Source organism: Cetorhinus maximus, chromosome 18 (assembly GCF_964194155.1).
Source record: "Cetorhinus maximus chromosome 18, sCetMax3.hap1.1, whole genome shotgun sequence".
NCBI lineage: Eukaryota > Metazoa > Chordata > Chondrichthyes > Lamniformes > Cetorhinidae > Cetorhinus > Cetorhinus maximus.
In genome coordinates, this window is record NC_135896.1 from 23,130,275 (window position 1) to 23,148,043 (window position 17,769).

Here is a 17,769-nt window from a genome sequence, read left to right on the forward strand (position 1 = left end):
TGTGAAAGAGTGAATGGTGATGTCCCTTGCACTGGCAGTGAATGAGGGCCCTGTGGGTGTGTGATGCGTTTGTGAGTGAGAGAGTTGGGAGTAATGAAAAGAGTGACTTAACCTGGCGGAACGGAGGAAATCATTTATCCTTTTGTGGCACTGGGTGGCTGTCCTCTTCTGAAGGGCGTTGATGCTGACCACCGCCTCCCAAGCTGGGTTGGTGACATTGCTACTCATCTTGCCACCAGGGCGGGGGTAGAGCACATCCAGGTGGGCCTCCAAGGCATCCAGCAGTCGCTTGAGGGACCCATCGTTGAGGCAGGGGGCTGCAGTCTTTTTGTCTTTGCAGGCCATGACATCCAGCAGTCACTCGAGGGACGCATCGTTGAAGGGGAGGGGCGTTGCAGTCTCTTTGCCTTTGCACGCCATGTCTCCCTGGCGATGAGCGCTTTGCTGGCAGCTGCCTTTTGAAGATGGCGGCCGGCATGATGCAACAGCGGGGTGATGGCAAGCGGACAAGTGAGAGCCTGCCCGCCATGGAAACAGCGTGCTCCGCGGGAGTGAATATATAATGAGGCGGGCTCAGGAAGATACATGAAAACCCATCATTTTCATCGGCGGGTAGGACTCCATTTTACCTAGCCGCTACAGCACTTAGTGCAATTCTTGGAAAATTCAGCCCAATATCTCTTTGTGGACAATCCCAGCATCCCAAGAATCAATCTGGTGATGCTTTGTTGCATTCCCTTAGGCAGATATTTTCTTCCCTAGGTAAAGGGGCTAAAACTGCATACGGTACTTCAGATACGGTCTCACCAAAATACTACACAATTGCAGTGAGACACCCTGGCTGAAAAACTTGGCTCCAGAGTGTTGCTGGTTTCGTTACTAAAAGAACCAAGAGAGGAAAAAAATGGCAGGGGTCTGTTCCTGACAATTTACAGTGCGATCTGCACCAATCGTCATGCTTTGGAAGGCAATAGTGTAAGCATCCCATACTTGTAGCAAAGTATGAAGGGAGGGCAGATCATGTAGTGCGTCAGCATCTAATGGTGATCTGGTGACTCACCTGCCATTTTGGACCTCACTGCTCTAGTTAATGCCCTCTCTTAAGCACGCACAGCTGAACATGGATTCATCTGCATAAAGGACATCCACCCAGCTCCCCAGCCCCGGCACTATTTAAATTAAATACTATTCAACCTTCAAATGAGATGCTTTTGACTTCCTACTTGCTCCTGCAGAGTTAGTGGAAGTGCCGTGTTGTTGAAGGAGTTGATAAAAGTTCTGTAAGTCAGAAGGGAATTGTGCTGAACTTCCAGAAGGAGCTGTGTGTCTTTGAGTACACCCCTGACTATGCCAGTTGCTTCCATTCACTGGGACTATAGTTGCAGTTCCCCTTGCATATGAACAGGAGTAGGCTATTTACCCTCTCTAAACGGTTCTGCCATTTAATGAGATCATGGTTGATCTGTGACCTAACTCCATAATCTCCATCTTTGCCCCAAATCCCTTAATATCTTTGCTTAATAAAAATTTTTCAATCTCAGTTATAAAATTAACAATTGATCTGGCATTAATGGCCATTTGTCGAAGAGAGCTCCAACCATCTTCCATCCTTTATGTGTAGAAGTGTTTCCTAATTTCATTCCTGAAAGGTCTGGCTCTGAATGTTAGATTATGCCCTAGCTCTGGACACCCAAATTAGTGGAATAATTTCTCTCGATTTACCCAAACTGTTCCCGTCAATATATTGAAAACTTCAGTCAAATCATCCCCTAACCTAAATTCCAAGGAATACTTTATTACATTTCTAACTTTCCCCATTCTGAAGAAGGATCATCAACCTGAAACACTGGATGGAATCTTGTGCTCTCGGTGGTGGCGAGCTTGGAGGTAAGAAGGGCATGTAATTAGGTGGGATGGGGGAGTACCGGAAACCCGCCACCTTTCTTCCTCTGCCAGAATAAAATTCTGGGCAGAAGACCCATGATTGACCTTCCCGCCCCGCTGCCTATTGAGGCCCTTAAGTGGCCAATTAATAACCACTTAAGGTTCTTATCCTGCCATCGCTGGTATTGACCCAGTGGTGGGGACCCGTGAACATGAGGTGTGCACAGCAGGCAAAACAGTACGGTCAGCTTATCATTTCTGGGAGAGGTTCTCTCCATCAAAGGACTTGGTGTCTGATCAACGGGCTCAACATCAGAAAGAGGGGCCCAGTGAGAGCCCCCCCCAACCATGTCCTTGCTGCCAAACCCCCCTACACTCCTCTCCCAGCAACCCCAACCCCACAAAATCAACCCCCACATTACTTACCTGTGGCCTAGGTCGCTCTCTGATCATGAGATTCCAGTAGAACTTTTTTCCTGCAGCAGCCACGTTCCAAGGAGTGTTAATTGGCTAGAGACTGGACTGCCAATCCTTCAGTTGGAGGAAAGTTCTGCCTCAGCGTTGTCAGGCAACAGTGGCAGTAGCCAGGACTGGGACTACAAGTAGTTGCTAAGTCCTGGAGTCCAAGACCAGGTAAGTGCAGGTGGTCTCACAGTGGGAGGGGCGATGAAGCCCGAGGGAGCTGGGGATCTTGATGGAGAAGCTGGGTCGGGAGCGCAGACCTTGTGTGGGGGTACCGCATGCGAAAAGTAGGCGGTTGATGGGGGTGCCCCCCGCCCCCGAAGCCCAAGCAGGGTTTCCAGGCTCAGCTTTCCCCAGCTCCTGAACTCCTCCTGGCAGCCTCAAAATTGAGGCCAGGTGGGAAACAGCCCTTAAGTGATCATTAATTGCCCACTTAAGGCCCTCGACTGGGGCAAGGGAGGGCTCGGCCTCACCTGTCCCACCATAAAATTGCAGACAGGTCCGGGAGGGCGGCAGGAAGGCCATTTGGAGAATTTTACCTGCACCCGCCCACCAACTCCTGTAAATCCAGCCCCTGGTAACATTTTGGCAATTCTACAGTGCACTCCCTCCAAAGCCAATTTACCCTTCCAAAGGTGTACAGCTGGCAGTACTTAGCTGTGGTCTAACCAGGGATTTGTATAGCTGAAGCATGACTCCTACTCATTTGTATTTCTCTAGATCTAGTACTCAAGGTATAAAGGCCAGCAGTCCATTAGCCTTTTTGATTATTATCTGTACCTCTCTTATGGCATTTTCATGATTTATGTACCTGGACTCTCAAGTCACTTTGGACAACTACAGTTTCTAGATTTTCATCACTTAGAAAGTACCCTGTTCTATTCTTTTTAGATCCAAGGGAGGCGGTGGAAGAAGAGGCCGTAGGTAGAAGAAGGGACGAAGGAGGCATCCATGCTCCAAACAGGCTCTCTGTAAGCCTTTCATCAAACTCTTGTTCCCCTGAAGAAATCCTCAGATCCCTGTTACTCAGCACCTTCCCCCAACTTATCACTCCTCTGTTAGGGACTATCACAACATCCTCCTGGCCTAAATCCTGACTTAAAAGACACAACGAAGCAATTATCCCATATCAAGTTTATTCAACACTTCCAATAATCATACATTACTAAACTATTCTCCCTTGTGCATTCCCTGCAGTTCCTGTCCTGTGGTTGCCTTTGTGTTCCTATGCAGTGTTATCCCTGTGGCTGTAGCACAGCTGGTGGAAGACTGCTGACTTTCAATGGGGGAGACTGTAGAAGGCTTTGCTGCATTTCCACGAGCAGTTCTTTGCCTCAAGGGCCTGGCTTTGGACTGCATTGCCTCGGCATGGGCAGCACTAGTCTGAGTTGGCTAGCTGACAGACAACAGCAGGCAAACTCGTGGACTGGCAACAATGGGTGCATAAATGCTGTCATTTTTTAAAAATCCTTTTTTTCTTTATTCTTTCATGAGATGTAGGTGTCGCTGGCAAGGCCAGTGTTTGTTGCCCATTCCTAATTGCCCTTGAACTGAGTGACTTGCTAGGCAATTTCAGAGGGCAGTTAAGAGTCAACCACATTGCTGTAGGTCTGAAATCCAATGTAGGCAAGACCGGGTAAGGATGGCAGATTTCCTTCCCTAAAGGACATCAGTGAACCAGGTGGGTTTTTACAACAATCAATTATAGTTTCATGGTCACCATTACTGAGGCTAGCTTTCGATTCCAGTTTTATTAATTTAGTTTAAATTCCACCAGCTGCCGTAGTGAAATTTGAACCCATGTCCCCAGGTCATTAGCCTGGGCCTCTGTATTACTAGTCCAGTGATATTACCATCTCCCGAGAGAGGAGCAACTGCCATTGCCCTGGGGCAGCACCCCAGTGATCTGAGTAATCTGCTAGAGAACAGAGTGGTGACTGCTCCAAGATCCAGCAAGCCCCGCCAGTGTGGCGAGGTTTTTTTAAAAAAAAGAGGTTTCTTACATTTCCTATCCCCCATTAAAATTTCTCCTATCTCTGTCTCTAAGTGACCTACTATTGTTCTTATTCATCGCTGCCTTTTTACATGCCTATGGAAACTTTTACAATCTGTATTTATGTTTCTAGTTAGTTTACTCTCATATCCTAATGTTTTCCTCATCTGGTCCTTTGTCATCCTTCATTGAATTTTAAAGTTCTCCCAATCCTCAGACTCATTATTCTTTTTGGCAACATTTTAAGCCTCTTTCTTTAATCGAATTCTATCTTTAATTTCTCTTGCTAGCCACAGTTGGACTAATTTTCCTGTGGGGCTTTAATTCCATGAGGGAATGCATAATCACTGCAAATTATGAATTAATTCTTCAAAATAATTCTTTACATTACCTTGCACTAACTAGTCTGGCAATTGTTGAAATAACCAAAATACTGCAATATACTATACAGAAGAGGACTGCTGCAATTAAATCTACTCTCAATCATCAGTGAAGATTCGCAGGAGCTACAGAGCTTGCAAAATGGCAGGAACCTGTAGCCAGGCATGGCGCCAAAACCGCAGAAGAAGCCGCAAAGCAAGAATCATTCCCAATCACCCAGAAATCAAAAAAATACCGGAGACAATCAGACAGGGGAGGATGCAAAGCTCAAAGCAATTCTCTTGAGCATCTGTGGGAGTCAAGCTTACAACCTTATTCACAGTCTCTCAGCCCCAAGCGCGCCTGACTCCAAATTGTTCAGTGGGCTCGTGGATTTAGTGAAGGGCCATTTTCAGCCAAAACCATCAGTCATTATGCAAAGATTTAAATTTAATATGAGGGTGAGGGCCCCAGGTGAATCGATCGCAACTTATATTGCTAAGTTGAAGCAATTGTCAGAGCATTGTGATTTCAGAGTGACCTTGAACGACATGCTACGGAATTGGTTAGTCTGTGGCGTGCGCAATGACACCATTCAGCGGCAATTGCTGGCAGAAGTCGATATACATTTTAAGCAAGCAATGGAGATAGCGCTGGCCATGGAATGCACAGAAAGAGATTCGCAGGGGTTACAGAGCTTGCAAAATGGCACCGCTTACCAGTTAGGGCGGGTACCTGCAGCCAGGGGTGGTGCCAAAATCACAGAAGCAGCCGCGAAGCCAGAATCATTCGCAATCACCCAGAAATCAAAAAAATACACCGGAGGGAATCAGGCAGCGATCCTGAAGTTGAAATGTTACCAATGTGGGGCAACCACACTCCTGAAACATGTAGATTGAAACAGGCCAAGTGCTATTACTGTCACAAAAGAGGACATTTGATAAAGCAGTGCATAGCTAAGTCCAGACAGCCAAGTAACCAGCTGGTAAAGATGTTAGAAGTACATAATGTGAAAGAGCCTGAAATAACCTGATTCTAACATTCACTCTCTTTTTAATCTTAAAGCAGCCAAGGCAAACCCTATTACTGTCACACTCCACGTATGTAGGTGGATACAGGGGCATCAGCCACAGCAATGGGTGAGCGCACATTTCAGTACCTGAGAGAAGGTACCTAACCCTTAAGCCTGGAGAGAATTTCTGCCCAGTTGAAGACTTACATGGGGGAAGCCATAAAAGTAAAAGGCACTGCCATGGTGCCTGTGAGCTATGGGCGGCAGTCAGCCCAGCTCCCAGTAATAATGATGTCTGGGGAAGGACCAAGCCTTCTGGGCCCTGTTTGGCTAAAATAAATCAAGTTAAATTGGTCCGAGATTTTGCAAGAGTGCTGCTAGAATTGTTAAAAAAAATGACAGCGTCTTTCGTAATGAATTACAAAACATCAAAGGCTTGCAAACCAAGATTTATGTTGATCAGGAGGCAACTCCCTGATATTTTTAGGCAAGACCAGCACTATATGCCTTAAGAGAAAAAGTGGATGCTGAGTTAAACAGGTTGAACTAGGCATCATACAGCCGGTTCAATTTTCGGAATGGGCAGCACCTATCGTCTCCATACTGAAACGAGATAAGACTGTCCACATTTACAGCAATTATAAGCTAACAATTAATCGGGCCGCCAAGCTGGATAAATATCCAATTACAAGAATTGAAGACATGTAGGCAAAGCTGGCAGGAGGTGAATCCTACACTAAGTTGGATATGAGCCATGCATGCCAGCAACTCGAGTTGGATAACACATCCTGGGGGTATGTCACAATAAGCATACACAAAGGCTTATTCCAGTATACACACCTGCCTTTTGGCGTGTCCTCAGCATGTGCAATATTTTTAAAACGATGGAGAGTTTGCTACAGGGATTACCCGGGTTGTAGTACACCTTGGCTATGTCCTCATAACTGGGTCGACAGAGGCCGAGCATTTAGCAAATTTAGAGGAGGTATTGAAAAGGTTTCTGGAAGCTGGAGTCCGCCTAAAAAAGGAGAAATGCACTTTCCAAGCCACCGCGATTACCTATCTGGGGCACCATGTAGGTGAACCAGGATTAGACCCCATGGAAGGAAAGGTTAAGGCAATAAAGGAGATGCCTTCCCTCAAATATCACCAAACTCAAATCATTTTTTAGAATGGTAAACTACTACGGGTGATTTTTACCCAAATTATTGACTGTACTGGCCCCCTTGCACACATTGCTGAAGAAACACCATTGTTGGTCCTGGAAGGCTCCACAGGAGGCAGCCTTCAACAGAGTAAAACAACTGCTGCACTCGTCAACCTTGTTAGTGCACTTTGACCCATCTAAAAAATTGATATTGACCTGCGATGCCTCTCCACATGGCGTTGGAGCAGTATTGCCCATAAAATGGATGAAGGCCAGCATTTATTGCCGATCCCTAATTGCCCTTGAGAAGGTGATTTCAGAGGGCATTTAAGAGTCAACCACATTGCTGTGGGTCTGGAGTGACATGTAGGTCAGACCAGGTAAGGACAGCAGATTTCCTTCCCTAAAGGACATTAGTGGGTCGTTTGGTTTTTACGACAATCGACATGCTTTCATGGTCGTCATTAGACTCTTAATTCCAGATATTTATTGGTTTCAAATTCCACCATCTGCCGTGATGGGATTTGAACCCGGTCCCCAGGGCATTACCTAGGTCTCTGGATTACTAGTCCAGTGACACTACCACTACACCATCCAGCTGCCCGAAGCTATTGCATCAGACAATGGGGCCATATTTACAAGTGTTGAATTTCAGAACTTCACCAATCTAAATGGCATTAAACACATCCGAACTGCACCTTGCCACTCAGCATCAAACGGATCAGCCAAGAGGGCCATCCAAACTTTCAAGTTGGGACTAAAAAATATTATTGGGTGGAACCTTGGAAACCAAAATCTCACGCTTCCTTCTAACTACGGCATGGCTTCACCTGCAAGAATGGGAGTTTCACCAGCAGAACTGCTAATGAAGCGTCATCTCAGAATGAGACAGAGCCTCGCGTTTCCAAATTTGCCAGGGAGGATAGAGAAGAACCAAGGTAATCAGAAAACAAGGCACGATTTACATTGTAGAGCCCAGAAATTTATAGTAGATGAAGCCGGATGTGCAAGAAGTTTCAATAGCTGTCCAAGTTGGATCCCAGAAATTATTGTCTGTGAGACCAGACCCCTTTCTTACCATGGAAGGCCGGGTCATTCATAAACACGTGGATCAACTGAGGAGCGGGGAGACGTTTCCACAGTGAGTGTTACCACCAAGGAATGTTATCAAACCCATAAGCACCGAAGTACCTGATCGACCTGTTATAGACACAACTGATGGCTCCATTGAATCAAATAGTGATGAACTGTCTGTGCCAAAAGAGGTACCCGCTATCGATGTTCTTGCTGGTGTCGGCCTGTAGGAGAGCCTCAGGCTCTAGAATTACACCGTTCTACCAGGAACAGAAAACCCCCTCAACGCCTTGATTTGTAACTACTGGACCTATGTATCTAAGTGTATAATCTGAATTCATGACAAAGTGCCAGTGTGATCATTTCTAAGATTTGTGAAATTGTTTTCTGTTCACCTGTGTAAAGTAATTTAAGTAAATAAGGAATGTAAAACAAGAAATTAAAGGGGGAGGAATGCAGTGATTGTTGCTTTAAGACAAGCCTTACTGAGTAAAGATCACGTGGTCAGAACAGCCAATCAACACCGAGCACTGGGGAGTTTATAAGGGGCGGAGTTTTTCAAGTCTAGAATTTGTATTGTATCCTTGCCAGAGGCCTGCAGCTAATCCAGCAGCTCTGTAAATAAAGTTTGCTGTTCAACTAAAGAAGCCTCTCGGTCCAGCTGTGGTGACCGAATGGTTAAGGCGTTGTACATGAATGTTGCACATGGGGTTCGGTGTGAATGTTCAAACACTGCTCACAGCCTCCATGATTGAAATGATTATCTTCTTCCATCAGCTTTCTAACTCGAGAATGCATTTCACTCTAAAAGAGCTGGAGAAGCCTCTCGGTAGTACATCCCTACAATGAGGCATTCAAACCAAAGCACCATCTTCCCTCTCAGGTGGACATGAATGATCCAACGGCACCATTTTGAAGATCAGGTAGTGGTGTCCTTATTTATTATTTATTGTTATGATCCCCAGCTGAGGTTACCACTGGACAAACCTGATCCCAGGGTGGAACCCAGCTTGACAGATCCTAACTTTTATTTGTTTGTTTAGACACATGGAGAGGGGCTACTGAGCAGAGTCACCAGAGTCAGTTAATGAACTTTTAACAAAAGTGTAAAACATTTATTAAACAAGAAAGGATGAACTATATTACAATATTCCTTCACCCACAACTATACCTTTGCAGGTATATACAGATTTGCAAGGGTAACACAAGTTGCAAAAGATATCTTATACTCTAAAGTTCACAGTAAATACACAGTCCATGTAAACCATTTGGCAACCTTGGTCAGACATACCACACTCTGAAACCAGGCGACAGATACCACCTCAACCAGGTGCTATGGATCTCTCCTCAACTCTCCCCAGGTGCTTGTCACGCTGTGAGCCAATTAGTCCCTCTGAACTCCGTCTTTTGCACGAGGGTTTCCAATCTCCACTTCCCAAGATCTCAATTTGGAATCTTCTCCCAAACCAACACTTTCATTCAGATGTCTCCTGCAAGGGTTCACCTCCAGAATTTCAAACTCTTCTTCTGATGTTCCACTCCCCAGGGTCATCACATGCATTCAAGCTTTCTTCCATGTACTCTCTCTCACCGACTCAGCTGTCAACAGCACACAGCTGCTTCACATGCCCATAGCAAAGAGTTACAGGTCTGCAGTTGTCTCTTTGGACCTTCTGGCTTCTCACAAGTCTTTATCTCTTAAATCTTGAAGCCTTTCTCTGCTCATTCTTAACAGGACCTTTTCCAGGTTCCTGTCCTTCCTTTGACTAGAAGGTCTGCTTGGAATTTTTACCTGTTCCACTCCCCTGGATTCTTGAGGACTTTCTTCTTTAGCTTGGGACTTGCTATCTGTCCCTTCTAGGTTGCTTCTGCTTGGCAGCTGTCTTCAAACCCAACTGGACATGAACAACTCCCAAACCAAACTGCTGTTTCTAGTTTCTTCTGTGTGTGTCTGCGGGACCTACCTCCCTGGATCTTTGTTGCTGGGCCACAGCCCAGTTTTTCTACTCTTGTGTTCTGATGAAGAGTCATACGGACTCGAAACGTTAACTGTGTTCCTCTTCACAGATGCTGTCAGACCTACTGAGTTTTTCAAGCTATTTTTGTTTTTGTTTTCTAGTCTTGTGTTTGCTTAACTTCTCTTACAGTCGTAAACTCTCATTAGAAATGCAGGCACCTTTTAGAGTGAAATTAAAACTTACCTGACCTTTTCTTAACACATAGATACACAAATACAAATCAAACCTAAACTTTAAAGCTAAAACTCATTCCTAACACTCACAAATACAAGTATAACATACTTAAACTATCTCTATTTCCTAACATTATCCCTCAATCAACATCACAAAATGCAGATTATCTGGTCATTATCACATTGCTGTTTCAGGAGCTTTCTGGGTGCATATTGGCTGCTGTGTTGCTGACATTACAGCAGTGACTACACATCAAAAGTACATCATTGGCTGTCCTTTGAGACACCCAGTGGTTGTGAAAAGCACTAGATAAACGCAAGTCTGCCATTAGCATTTGACCGAGTGTGGCATCAAGGAGCCCTAGTAAAACTGAAGTCAATGGGAATCAGGATGGAAAACTCTCCATTGACTGGAGTCATTCCTAGGGCAAATAAAGATGGTTGTGATTGGAGGCCAGTTACCTTAGCTCTAGAACTTTGGTGCAGGTGTTCCTCATGGTAGTATCTGAGGCCCACCCATCTGCAACTGTTCATCAATGATCTTCCCAACATCATTATGTCAGAAGTGGAGATATTTATGATGATTGCACAGTGTTAAGTTCCATTCGCAACTCCTCCAGGTAATGAAAGAGCCTGTTTCAGCATGCAACATGTCCTGGACAAAATTCGGACTTGAGCTGATAAAGTGGCAGGTAGCACATGTGTCACAATGGTGCCAGATGATGATCATCTCCAACAAGAGAACACTTCACCATCTCCCCTTGATATACAATGGCTTCACCATCACTGATTCCCCCTCTATCAATATTCTGGGGTTTAGCATTGACCTGGACCTGCCACATAAATAGTGTGGCTACAAGAGCAGGTCAGAGACTGGGTATTGTGTAGTGAGCAATTAACTTTCCGAATTCCCAAAACCTGTCCACCGTTGACATGGCACAAATTAGGACTATTATGAAATACTTTCCGCTTGCCTGGATGAATGTTGCTCCAGCAACACACAGGAAGCCTGACACAATATAGGACAAACCAGCCAGATTGATTGGTACGCCATCGACCACTTTAAACTTTCACTCCCTTCATCACCAATGTACTGTGGCTGTAGTGTGCACCATCTATAGATGCACTGCACCAAGGTTTCTTTGACAGCACTTCCAAACCCACAACCTCTACTCTCTAGAAAGACAAGGGTAGCAGGCACACGGGAATACCATCATCTGCACTTTTAGCCCCCATTAACACACCAATCTGACTTGAAAATATATCACCGCTCCTTCACCATCGCTGGATCAAAATATCTTCCTTCCTAACAGCATTGTGGGTGTACCTACACCACATAGACTGCACTGGTTCAAGAAGGGAGCTTACCACCACTTTCTCTAGGGCAGTTAGGGATGGGCAATAAATGTTGGCCTTGCCAGAGATGCCCACATACACAAAGGGCTGTATGGCCACCTTCTGTGCTGTATCATGATTATTTGAAACATTTTTGCTTAAACTCTTACAGGCAGAAGAGCCATGATTTCTTGTACGAGTGATCAATGATACAGTTCAATATCATTATAGTCACTCTGGTGAGTCTGAGTTTCTGCAAATATATAAAAACATTTTTCATGAAGATGATAGCACTTTAATTATATATATTCATAAAGATAAATGTGCTTATATGGAATCAATAAGTAGTGTACACATATACATGTAGACTATTTTACTTTTACAATACCTCTTGTCTGATGGTTTCCTTTGGTAAAGCATTGATTACAGTCAGGAGGGTCTCCAACCAAGCATTGCTGACCACTGGCCAAAGAAGAAAACATTGTGAACTTTGACAAAGTAATTTAAAGTTATTCGTTTAACATACTGCAAAAATCAGTTCTATTGTCTAATCCTACATCTAATGCAAGAGCCCTAATTGGCACATTTATAAAAACTATTGAATTTTTACATCCTGTAAATAAATAGCCTTACGGTAAAGAAACAAAATAGTCATATTTGGCAGTCCTCATTAGGCTGTCAAACTGAGCCAAGTAATAAAGGCAGCACTTATTATTACCAGAAGTAAGTCCCAGTAGGCTTAAGACCGTAGCTTTGGAGCTTTGAATGTATCTTAATTTTCTTTATAATACTTCTAATATGCATTTCTACAACCGACGATAGTTCTTGGGCAGCATGGTTCTTAGAAATGAATATTTGGAAACAGTCTTTAGCAAAGTAAACAGTGTTTCAGGTATACGTACATAAGGAGGTAAGATTGCAAGGACATAGTGAGGGAACAATAGTTGCAAAAATGTTACATCTGTTGTGAAGATATAGGATATTAATTTATAATGTAATCGGTTGGATATATATGAACTTTTGAAATAAACATTTTTCCTAAGCAAAGCAGCAGCTTCTATGTTGCATTTTTGGACACAAGCTGCTTTTATGAAGACACAAAGTCTATGGAGCTCTCAGAGAGAGGTCATGTAATACAGCTCTTGGGTGTAAAAGAGATACTGGATTTTATTAAACAGAGAGACTGCCATAAGGGCTTTAGCCTGACCACATCTAACTTTCTTCTGAAATCCCTGTCATTAAAGCTCAGCTGTTTGTGATTTGAAAAACCACCAGAAGACCTCATTGCTGCAAACCAAGAGGTCGTAAAGGGAAAATTCAGAATCAACCAGCCACGAATGCAGGGTGACTGTTTTACTGTAGAAAGGGACCCTTCAGCTATAAGCAAGACTCTGGACAATCCGTGAATATTTTTTTGTCTGGCTTTACCTGTTGCTTGGCCAGGTTTTTGAGCTTCAATAATCTGCAGACTTTGTTTCTTTTTGTATGCTTGGCATGGCCCATGGAGGGGGGTGGGGGAGGTTTGCGGTTGTGGGTGTTTTTTTTGCATTGGTGGATAGTTGAACATATTTGTACATTTTAAACCTTTTGTTAATAATTCCTGCATCTTTACCAGAGTGAGATTTAGCAATAAGACTAACTCTTTAGTTGTTACCTTAAGGAACCTGGTTAGCTTATTTCTTGCACTGCATTATACATAGGCCAGAATATTGCCGTCGGCTTGCAGGGGTGGGCCCGACACGCAAAATAACACGAGATGATGTCGGGCGTGTGTCCCGACGTCATCTCGATCTTTCGTTCAGCAGGCATGTGCCCGAACTGTCAACGGCCTATTAAGGCCATTAAAGAAGTAATTAACCATATTAACAATGTTGCCCGTCCAACGTTAAGGTTGGTGGGCAGGCGAAAAGCCCAAGTGGCCTTCACGTTTTTCAGGAAACTTCATCCACAGGTGGGATGAGGTTTCCTGATGGTTTTATAAAATAATTAATTAAATTTTGCTAAATTCACAAACATGTCCCAACCCCTGTGACACTGTCACATGATGGGACACGTTTAAATAATTTTTTTCCTCCTTTATTAAAACGTTTTACTATCAACTTAATCTCCCTGAGGCAGCTTCATGCCTCAGGGAGATTGCTGCGCTCTTTTGCGCGCATGCACGAAAAAGTGCAGGATCCAACACTCCCTCCTCCAACCCCCCACCCCCCCCCCGCCTGCACAGATTGCGCTGAGCGTTACTGGTCGCGTGTTACACTGGGTGGGCCAAATGGCCCACCCACATAAAATGGCAGCGTGCAGCCAATCACGGGCGGCGATCAGCTCCACGCCCAGGCCACCCAACATAGGTAAGATGCAGCCCATAGTTAAGTATATATTAAATTGGCAATATCACCTCCCTTATAAAGTTCAAACTCTGTTATAACCAACTCAGGAGTAGGACAGAGAGAAATTAGTTCACCCCTGCTAACCTGGTCATAATACATCCCAGGTGCAAAACTTAAAGCAACAATTTTAACTTCAGATATATTATTCAAATATAATTAAAGAAACATCACATCTGGGCTTGAATTATTGTTTTCATGTTTACTTTAGATGTGGCTAGCTAATGTGAATTGTCCCAAAGAAAATAGGAAAACACAAAATGAGAAAAAGCTACTTTTTCAATAAGCCTTCTCTTTATACAGAGGCTCAATCTACTCTGCCATGAATTCTATCTAGTTATTTAGTCACCTGATGTGACCAAAAATACTCCAACTTATATAGTCAAGTCAACTCTGGAATATTTGTCCATGCTACATCTCAACAAAGTAATCCTGTGTCGATGCCCTCACTCCTTCCTTGACAGGAGCCATTGTGGAATGTTTATTTACCTCAATTTATAACTTTACTTACATTGATCCTTCCCATCAGATATTAGCAAAAATTATTTCAGTTATTGGAAATTACATGCAATGCTGTAATACTCAACTTGGATTTTAACTACAGAAATCTTTTCGTCTCTCCACCCTTTCCTCCTTTAAAAACTGTCAGGAAACTTTCATCTTTGACCAAGCATTTAGTCGCCTTTCTAGTAACCATGCCTTTGGCTCAGCATCCATTTTTACCCCTAATTGTACCACTGAACTGCCTTGGGACTTTCTCTGCATTAACAGCACTATATAAATGCAAGCTATTTTGAGATAAATATATAGATATTTGTCTAAATCCACAACTGACATGTTACATTAAAATATACTTGTGCATTTGATATTAATGTTTCAAATACCAACACAAAAAAAGTTATAGTTCACAAACCTTTTACTATTCTGCTTGCATGTTTTATCATAATTTTTCAGAAAATGGTATTTGCGAAGTTATAGCAGAACTGATTTTTAGATCAGCAATTCTTTTGTTTAAAAGACTAAAAGCCACATAATTGAATTTGATTAATTCTATTATAAACATGTACTGCTGAAGGATATGGCACAGCATTTTAGCTTAATAACTAAACTGCAATGAACTGACCTGTGTCTCTGTGATCCAGGTTTGCCAATATGATTGGGAGAAAGGAATGGATATAAGCTGCAATGGAAACTAACTCTTCTTGCAAGATGGTAAGGAAAGAAACTGCAGCAGCTAACTGCATCTCCACTCCCGCAACATGCAGTACCTCCTACAATAGAGAAGTCTACATGAGAAAAGATTGTTTATTCACTTGCTGGAAAATAGCTTCGTTTCACATCATTTTCCAGACATTTTAAATACATATTTAAAGAAAGAGCATAGCATGATTACTTAGCATTTTATTCAAACTTAAAGGAACACTTGGTATTGAAGGTTCTGAACACTAACATTTTATAGCAAAATGTCCTTTCTAATAAAATCTAAATGTCAAAAATAAGTACTGTAACTATGATTTTTAAATGCTGTTATGCAATTACATATTTTGCATTTAATATAAACTTGTTAGACATCAAAGATAATATTTTAAAATGGTCATTGTAAGCCCACGTAAGTCACATGTATGTTTATTTTAGGAATTCTAATAAACTACTACTGTACCTGCAGGTGGAACATTGCAGAGTGCTATCTCACCTGTGGGTAAACTGAAACCTTTCCTTCTTCATTGCATAAATTGGGATTCATTTTAACTGTGTGAAACAAACAGGTCTTGCATATCGGGCCATAAATTCTACTTAAGTACTTTAAATTGCTGGCAAGTCAGTTAAAATTTAAATGTGATAATGAACATCAAAAATCAAATTATTTGGAGTTCAAGTAATACAGTATCAGTTAATAATTTTTTGAGACTTTTTAAAAAATAAACTTTTGCTGTCCATATATTGATGCCTCACCTATCAGGTTAATTGAAAAATAAAGGATTCTAATGTTGTATACTCATCTATGGTCCTTTTAACAATTAGAGCTACTAATCAGCATTACAAATTATACATTTTGGTTATAGCTTATTACTGATAACAGTATAAGCGACATGGGCATTGGACTTTTGTAAGTGCATTAAAAACTTTTCATAATTGTAGATGAATTAAAAGATCATCTACATTTAAATTAACACAGATTTAGGTGATTTGTCGAAGAGCCAAACTCGACATGAGAAAAAATGTTTTTATACACCAAGTGGTTATGATCTGGAATGTACTGCCTGAAAGGGTGGTGGAGGCAGATTCAATCATGGTTTTCAGAAAGAGAACTGGATAAGCACCTTGAAGAGGAAAAAAATATACAGGGCTACAGGGACAGGGTGGTGGAGTGGGGCTAGCTACGTTGCTCTTACAAAGCAAGAACAGAATTAACTGGAAAAACTCAGCAGGTCTGGCAGCATCGGTGGAGAAGAAAAGAGTTGATGTTTCGAGTCCAACATGACCCTTCAACAGAACTGAAGTATAGTTAGGAGAGGGGTGAAATATAAGCTGGTTTAAGCTGGGGGGCGGGGGGAGAGAAGTTGAGGGTGGGTGGTTGTAGGGACAAGCAAGCAGAGATAGGAGCAGATAATCAAAAGATGTCACAGACAAAAGGATCAAAGAGGTGTTGAAGGTGGTGATATTATCTAAGAAAAGCGCTAAATAAGAATGGATGGCAGGACACTCAAGGTACAGCTCTAGTGGGGGTGGGGTGGAAAGACTGGCAAGGTATTGTAGATTTAAAAATAATGGAAATAGGTGGGAAAAGAAGAATCTATATACATTATTGAAAAAAAAGGGAGGGGGAAGAAACGGGGGGAGGGGGAGTTTAAGATCTAAAGTTGTTGAATTCAATATTCAGCCCGGAAAGCTGTAAAGTGCCTAGTCGGAAGATGAGGTGCTGTTCCTCCAGTTTGCATTGGGCTTCACTGGAACAATGCAGCAAGCCAAGGACAGACATGTGGGCAAGAGAGCAGGGTGGAGTGTTAAAATGGCAAGTGACAGGGAGGTTTGGGTCTTTCTTGCGGACAGACCGCAGGTGTTCTGCAAAGCGGTCACCCGGTTTGCGTTTGGTCTCTCCAATGTAGAGGAGACCGCATTGGGAGCAACGAATGCAGTAGACTAAGTTAGGGGAAATGCAAGTGAAATGCTGCTTCACTTGAAAGGAGTGTTTGGGCCCTTGGACGGTGAGGAGAGAGGAAGTGAAGGGGCAGGTGTTGCATCTTCTGCGTGGGCATGGGGAGGTGCCATAGGTGGGGGTTGAGGAGTAGGGGGTGATGGAGGAGTGGACCAGGGTGTCCCGGAGGGAACGATCCCTACGGAATGCCGCCGGGGGGGTGAAGGGAAGATGTGTTTGGTGGTTGCATCATGCTGGAGTTGGCGGAAATGGCGGAGGATGATCCTTTGAATGCGGAGGCTGGTGGGGTGATAAGTGAGGACAAGGGGGACCCTATCATGGTTCTGGGAGGGAGGAGAAGGCGTGAGGGCGGATGCGCGGGAGATGGGCCGGACACGGTTGAGGGCCCTGTCAACGACCGTGGGTGGAAAACCTCGGTTAAGGAAGAAGGAGGACATGTCAGAGGAGCTGTTTTTGAAGGTAGCGTCATCAGAACAGATGCGACGGAGGAGAAGGAACTGAGAGAATGGGATGGAGTCCTTACAGGAAGCCGGGTGTGAGGAGCTGTAGTCGAGGTAGCTGTGGGAGTCGGTAGGCTTGTAATGGATATTGGTGGACAGTCTATCATCAGAAATCGAGACAGAGAGGTCAAGGAAGGGAAGAGAAGTGTCAGAGATGGACCATGTGAAAATGATGGAGGGGTGGAGATTGGAAGCAAAATTAATAAATTTTTCCAGGTCCCGACGAGAGCATGAAGCAGCACCGAAGTAATCATCGAAGTACCGGAGAAA

The 17,769-nt window shown here is 43.5% G+C and overlaps 1 protein-coding gene across 3 annotated transcripts in view; it reads right to left on the reverse strand.

Annotated features, from left to right (window-relative positions):
- Positions 1–17,769, reverse strand: part of ppp4r4 (protein phosphatase 4, regulatory subunit 4) — a 167,445-nt gene that overhangs the window by 70,914 nt on the left and 78,762 nt on the right. For 2 of the 3 annotated variants that reach the window (XM_078562179.1, XM_078562178.1), the window contains 2 exons: positions 14,966–15,113; positions 11,847–11,920 (listed from right to left, as the gene is read on the reverse strand). In XM_078562179.1, the coding sequence (XP_078418305.1) occupies positions 11,847–11,920; positions 14,966–15,113 (222 nt within the window). Of the gene's footprint in view, positions 1–11,846; positions 11,921–14,965; positions 15,129–17,769 lie in introns of all 3 variants that reach the window. The other variant, XM_078562180.1, reaches the window with a different exon arrangement.